At 38.4% G+C, this 7,403-nt stretch overlaps 2 protein-coding genes across 3 annotated transcripts in view; one reads left to right on the top strand and one right to left on the bottom strand.

Moving 5' to 3' along the window:
• LOC100765805 (male-specific lethal 3 homolog) overlaps positions 1 to 310 on the top strand; it is a 6,428-nt gene extending 6,118 nt beyond the window's left edge. Inside the window, exon 2 of the mRNA XM_027402085.2 lies at positions 1 to 310. This exon is cut by the window's left edge and continues 2,062 nt beyond it. The gene's annotated coding sequence lies outside the window, so the exon portion shown is untranslated.
• Positions 1 to 7,403, bottom strand: part of Tbc1d32 (TBC1 domain family member 32) — a 211,048-nt gene that overhangs the window by 87,781 nt on the left and 115,864 nt on the right. For both annotated transcript variants that reach the window (XM_027402084.2, XM_027402082.2), the window contains one exon: positions 6,073 to 6,161. In XM_027402084.2, the coding sequence (XP_027257885.1) occupies positions 6,073 to 6,161 (89 nt within the window). The remainder of the gene's footprint in view (positions 1 to 6,072; positions 6,162 to 7,403) is intronic.

The following is a 7,403-nucleotide window of genomic DNA, read 5'->3' as shown; positions in this document are numbered from 1 at the left end:
TTCACTATTCTCATACAAAATTTACTATTGGTGGATAAGTGTAAAATAAAAAGAGAAACCAATAATTCATAAGCTGTTGCACAAAGTAGATTCCTTAGTTTTTAAGAAAACTGACAATAATTTGATATCGATATTACAGTCTCAATGAAAGCAAATGAAACAGCAGGCTTTGGAGAATTACATTAACATTTTAAACTATACTAAGTTTAAATATATATTTAAGAGTTACTATAGAAGATGTAAACTTTCAAAAGCATTACACAGATTAAAGCAATTTGTAATCTATATAATGAACAGAATTAATACTGAATGATGCTGTATTTTGCTGTTGTTTTGTTTTTTGAGACAGGGTTGCTCTGTGTAGCCCTGGCTGTCCTGGAACTCACTCTGCAGACCAGGTCATCCTGGAACTCACAGAGATCCACCTGCCTCTGCCTCTAGAGTGCTGGGATTAAAGGCAGGTGCCCCCACTGCCAGGCAGATGCTGTAATTTTTTCTTAACCATGAAAAAAGCAGTTTTTATGTTGAAATAAAACATCCTAAGAAAAATACATTTCTCTAATTACTTCACTCAGATGGCTAGGAAAACTAAACTGCTAAACCTTTGAAATGATTAAAGTGTTCAAATAATTCTTTTAATTAACCAATAGATATTGCAAATAAATGTTAAATGCTTGGCAATGGGGTGGACAAGAAAAGTTCAGAATTACTCAGTGTGTGGGAGCAACCGTAAAGACAAAGGTCACAGGAAAGGTGCCCAGAAGCTGTTGTTCATAAGTGTACAAGCTTTACCCTTCAGGACTGCCACACTGTGTGTAAGGAAAAGAGATGACAGTGCTAATGGCATTAGAAACCAGCACAGAGCCTGTAAGGAGCACTGTGCTTCGGAGAGATAAGGAGTGTGCCTTCCTCAGAGTCTTGTAGCTCAACAAACATGAAATGATTGACATACACAGGATTTGGGGGGTGGGGGCAGACTGTAGGAAGCCCTCCAAAGTTGTCCAGCTCTGGTTTTCAACATGAGAAAAGGGAGGGGAGGCTAAATATCAACGTTTCTTTTCTGAAATAATTACCTCACTATTTTCATAACATAGGAACCCTCCTGGGAAGACAATAGGATTGGAGAGAGTAATTGCCACATCATAATTCCTCGTCAGTGGTTACCTTCTTGTGTTACAGAACACAACTCTTAGGAATTCAGTAACCAGGAGCAGAGTGAACAAGTGGCATTTTTTTATTATCTTATGTGTATGGGTGTTTTGCCTATATGTATGTCTCCGGACCATGTGCATGCCTGGTGCCCAAGACAGCATTGGATTCTCAGGACCCAGAGATACAGATGGTTGTGATCTGTAATCTGCAATGTTGGTGCTGGATATTGAGCCCAGGTCCTATGGAAGGAAGAGCAGCAAGTGCTCTTAGCCAATAAGCTATCTCTCCAGCCTCCAAGATGGAAATTTTGAAGTTACAAATAGCCACTCAGGAGACTGAGGCAGGTGGATCGATGGTAAGTTTGAGGCTAACCTGGTCTACATAGAAACAATCTGTATCACAAAAAAAAAAAAAAAAAGAAAAGAAAAAGAGAGAAAAGGTACATGTTGTGTTTATATATAAAAGGCACTATACCAAGAAACTCAAATTGGCTTATTCTTTCTGGTAAAGAGGAGAGGACGGTGTCTGATTCATGAAGGCAGGTTCAGAATTAGGCAAAACAGCCAACTTCTGACATGGAGGTAGGACGCTAGAGGCTCACGGTAGGTGCTATGATTTAGGTGTAGTCTGAGTGCGCTGCCCAAGAATTCATTTTGTAGACAGTTGATAAGTGGTAGAGCTTTTAACAGGTTGGGCCTAGAGTAAGGTGAGGAGGTCAATGGGATGTCACCTTCAAATGCTCCATGGGCCCATTTCAGTTCCCAATAAGGCCCTGGTTAGTAGTATTACAAGACCCTAATAAAAAGAGCAAGACTGATCCAGGACCAGCCCCTATCCCCTCTCCCTAGCTTCCTACCCTGCCACACCAGCTCTGCCTTCTGGGCACAGTGGGTCCTTCTGTTTCTTCTTCGTATTATAGCACGGTGAGGGGCTGTGGCTTGGATACATACTGTTCAGCACCATACTGTTCAGACCTCCTAGCCCTAAGAGTCATGAAGCAAATATAAGGCTTCATAATTACCATGCCTCAGGGATTTTGATGTAACAACATAAAACAGACTAAGACAGATAGGGACAAGAGATGTGGGAGGCCAAAGGCAGCATTAATGTCTTCATCATTCACAGTAGAGTCAATCAATTCTGTCTGAAAATGAAATATAATGCTCAAATCTCTTGAAGGCTTTTACATAATTTTCCTTCTTAACCTTACAGGGATCCTGAGGAAAGTACTTACTGAAGTGAAAAAAAGAAAAGTTATTTGAAATTCAGCAATTCCTTCCATCTCACTAGGGTGTCTTTTCCTTCCTGTAGAATTCATTTAGAATTTAAAGTGGCACTCTTGACTCCATCTTCATAACTGAATTTATTTCTGTGTATGCATCCTATTGCCTGCACATACACAGTGATGTCTAGACTAATTTTCTTCAATGTTAATAATGACACTGTGGATTAAGAATAATTTCACTTAATTTATTATATTTAATTTCCCATCTTGCTTAATTTAGTCATAATAAGATAAATTGCTGTTTGAAAAACAATGAAAAAAAATAAGATGACTTTCAGACTTAAGCAACTAAAGAGATGGATGAGGCACTTAACGAGACAGAAACCAGATTCTCTTTGTTTGCTTTTATGGGGGGAAGTGGAGATCCCAGAGTCCAATTTTTGATATACTGAAGTTTTTGATACCTGAGACTCATTGTGAAATGAGACTTCAAAAGGCCACATGTGACATGAACTAAAAACAGATATGGGGGGGAGATAGGCCCAGAACTAAATCCATAGTATTACATTCAGAGACTCAGTGAAAGATGCTGAAGTTACAGTTAAACAAGCATGAAGTGTTACAGAAGCAAAATATATTTTTTGGTTTTGTTTTCTTGAGATACAGTCTAAGATAGGTCACTCTAGCCTTGAACTCACCATGTAGCCAAGGATAACCTTAAACAACTCTTGATTCTCCTGCTACCCCTTCTCAAATGCCGGAGTTACATGCAGGAGCCACCATGCCCAGCCACTAGATACACTAGAATCATTAACTTGGGAGTGATCTTGGTCTTGAAACAGATGGGATACACAGCTCTGAAAGGTTACAAACTCAAGCTAACCAAAAAGAAAACAGAGGCCAGCAAGGTGGGGGATGAGAAAGAGTGAGGCTACAGGGAGGTGGGAGTGCCAGGGCAGCAGCAGCTTTGAGTGTTGAGTGTTGTCTCGGGGTGAGGTGGCATGTTTGGAGACATTTTCACTCTGCTAAGAATGGTCCAGGATGACATAATAGGCTGAAAGGAGAACCAAGGCTAATCAAAGAAGCAATCTTCTTGAGTAAGAGAGAATTACAGTGTGAGATCTCTTGGGCTCTTAGCAAATTAGACTTCAGAGTTCTAAGTAGCATGCACTGCCACGAAAATGTGAAAAGCCATAAGCCACATTTCACTAAGCCTCTTATTAGCCTCATGGAAGTGTTTGGACCCAAGTTATTTCAAATTTACCAGTAATGTTATTTTTAGAGTTCTGAAGCAGAGAAAAATAAAGGAACAGATAAGCAACAGAAGTCAGACACACTCATGAGACTGTATCCTGAAGAGGATGGCATGATGAACGTATAATGGCAAGCACAGCACTGACGGTAAGAAGGAAAGATCCAGGTAAAGTTCCAAAACCATCCAATGAGATGCTAGGATCTATTGCAATGAGACTTCCATGAACAATAAATAGCAGACTGAAATGACTTCAGATATTTCCCTTAAAACTACAACTGAATGAGACAATGAGAAAACTACAAAATACAATAAAAATAACTTTATTACTATGATGGTTAACATTCATTGTCAACTTGACAGGCTCTAGAATCACTCAAGAGATGAGCCTCTGAACATGTCTGGGAGGGGATTTCCTGACTAGGTTCACTGAGCTAGGAATGTGGACAACACCTTCCCATAGGCTGGAAGCCTTGGACTCCTTGGCTATTTTGTTACACCCAAGGAGAAAAGTAATGAGTACAACTATGAGAAAACAAAACAAAATGAGCTGGAGAGATGGCACAGTGGTTAAGAGCACTCAGTACCCTTGCTGAGGACCCACACCAGGGTGCTCACAATCATCTTAAGTGTCAGTTCTAGGCATGTGCCACCCTCACTTAGCCTCTGTAAGCAACTGCACACATGTGTTATACATAAATTCACCCAGGTGTGTGCACAGGCACACACATAAATAATTTTTAATGTTTAAGAAAGTGAAACACTAATTTAAAAAAAAAAACTGTCAAAAAGCCCAAAGTTAACATGCAAACATAAAGTACTTTCCTCTGCAGTGTGTAGGATAATGATGCAAGTGTCCTGCACTTTGCAGCTGTGGAATGCAGCTCCATGTCCTACAAGGACACAATCCAAAGGGCCCAAGGTGCAAACTGTGAGAGTGTACTGATACATCTGTCAGCAGTAGAATGATAGTACATCAAGACAGACACAGACAATTCCATTTGTACAGTGTAAGAAATGACACAGAAAATACTTACTATAGGCTTTTGTTTTTATATTATTTTATATAACTTAACAAAATTCTAGTCGTTTTCCCTTAAGAACGGTTGGAGAAAATATCGCAAAAGAAATGTAAGGTGGCAGGAGAGGGGATGAGGAAAGAGTGAGGGTATGGATTAGCAAGTGACACCAAGCCTGACTATCTGAGTTCCATCCCCCAGAATCCATATGGTAAAAGAGAGTCAACCTACAGACATTGTCCCCTGACCTCTACACATGTGTCGTAATATGTTTGTACACATACAAAATAAATAAATGTAAAATTTAAAAGAAGTATACAAGGGGGGAGCATTTACTTGTATATAATAAGAAAACAAAATCTACTTTTAATTACTCAAAAGTCAAAAGAATTCTATTGAATTTTTTAAATCTACAATCCCCTGTTGCTTCTTGCTATGTGGTATCTCTGATGTAATAAATTGATGATTAAAATTTAATGTGAAAACATGTTTTGAAATAACAGATATAATATCCAAAAAAAAAAAACTGTAATATTGACAGCTTAATTCAGTTGCCTTTCAAAGCAGTGATTTGTAGGTGTGAAAGCAAGCAACAGACGTATCTACATATGAGTAAAATCCTGAGAATTCCCTGCCAAACCTACATTGTTCCCATTTCAGCACATTAGGAATATGAACTCAACCAATCTAAAACTCAAGAAAAGTAGGACAATTAATGATCAATACCAAGAAGCAAAATTTAGGCTTCAAGATCTACCATCCATGCCTGGTCCTGTTTCAAGGCTTTATTATAGCAAGGATCTAATTACAAACCAGCCCAGAGAATTTTCATGAGACTTCTAAGAAAACTCAATGAAAATAGTCCTCTCTGTGCCCCTTCAACACTGAGCAAAGGAGACACCCACTAACCATGCAGAACACACATTCAGGCAAAGGCTACAGTATCACAACCTAAGCACCATAATTTGCTTTTACTATAATGCTATAGAGTGACAGACTATCTTTAAGTATTATTTTTACGTTAACCCATTTAAGCACTGTTTGGAAGTGTATACCAAAGGGCTGAGAAGGCAGTTCAGTGGATAGAGCAGAAACATGAGAACTTGAGTCTGCTCCCAAGTACACACATAAAAGTCACACACTCTTCTGTAACTGAAGGCAGGCAGAGCTAGGCAGATTCCCCGGTGCTTATTGACCAGGCAGTCTGTCTCAATCTATGAGCTCCAGGTTCACTGACAGGCACTGTCTCAAAACAATGTGAAAGCAACCGAGGAAGACATGACATGAAACTCTGGTCTCCATGTGCACATATACCCCCTCCCACATGTGTACATGCATACATACTATACATTCATACAAAATGTTATTAGAACAATGCTTAATCTCAGCGGTTTGTAAAATATGCTTAAAACTTAGTAGCTTACCTTAGACCAAAGATGTGTGATTGCTCATAATTCAGTAAAGAACGAATCTTAGCTTCAGAGTTCAAAATGATAAGCCTATCGATAATATCCTAAAAATAACAAAGAAACACTGAAACTCAACAGAAGCTACTGCAATAAATTAAATAAATATTAATCTAAGTGAATCTAAGATTTGGATTCATACTGGAACTACTGACGCCATGAGACATTGGGGTCCAGACCCACCCTAGAGTTTGTGAACTTACTGGTTGGTCTATGTGAGGCCAGAGCATTATGATTTGGACAGTTTCTAAACTGAGTTCAATGTTCACTCCAAGTGAAGAAACAGAATATACACCTAACTGTCAGAAGCAGCAAGCAGGTTGTATGTACAATAAAATAAAGATAAAAGTGCCCCAAATACAAACTACTCTTAAACACAAATATAAAATCTACAGATGTGAAGCAAAAACAGTTGATATGAATATTTTTATCCAGTAACTTCTTAAGGCTATATTAACAGCCTCTCTAGTTTGTGTGAATAAGTGGTTTAGAATCCTGGAAAAATATTATCATCATCTAGGAAACGAAGACAGATGACTGACAAATAGATGATCAATAGACAGAAGAGCAGACAGATAGATAGCTTGCTCTACTTAAGAGCAATTAAGACAGTCTGTCTACGGGTAGGATTCCAGCATTAATATTCTTAAAGATCCTTTAGATTTCCCATTATGTAGCCATCCCTCAAACAGGAAGCAACAAGCTGTCTCAAGCACTGACAGCATTAGTTCACCACACAATTTTCTCTGTGTCAATAGAGCCATGTCTAAATGCTTTTCTTTAAAGCCCTGCTTTTTTCCTGATGGCATAATCCATATTGCATAATCCCAGGACTCAAGAGGTAAAGGTAGAAGGACTTCCTTGAGTTTGAAACCAATCTGGGTGATAGTGTGAGACTATATCTCAAGAAAACAAAACAAACAAAAAACAAATAGCAAATAAATGAAATGGTTATAAACAAAACATAAAGGCCTGTTTTTTGCGTATATCTTGAGTACAAATCTAAAAACTTTCTCTCTATATAAATTCATCAATGGATTTCAATAAAACATATGACTGTGGTGAATAGGGCAAAAAGGTTTAGGTGAGGAACAAAGTCAAATAAAATGTATTGATGCTTTATGAATGATGGCAAGGAACCAGTCCCAGCACATGAATAAGAGGTGAGGGAATGGATTTATAAGAGGAAGAGGTAATAAATAATTCAAAGTACATTTGAGAAACACTACTATAAGTACAATAAAAATGGACAGAGTAAACTTATCCTAGAAAGAACTAAGGCTCAACAC

The sequence above is a fragment of the Cricetulus griseus genome, chromosome 2 (assembly GCF_003668045.3).
Source record: "Cricetulus griseus strain 17A/GY chromosome 2, alternate assembly CriGri-PICRH-1.0, whole genome shotgun sequence".
Taxonomy (NCBI): Eukaryota; Metazoa; Chordata; class Mammalia; order Rodentia; family Cricetidae; genus Cricetulus; species Cricetulus griseus.
The sequence above is the reverse complement of the archived record's forward strand: the minus strand, read 5'-3'. Positions and strand labels throughout refer to the sequence as shown.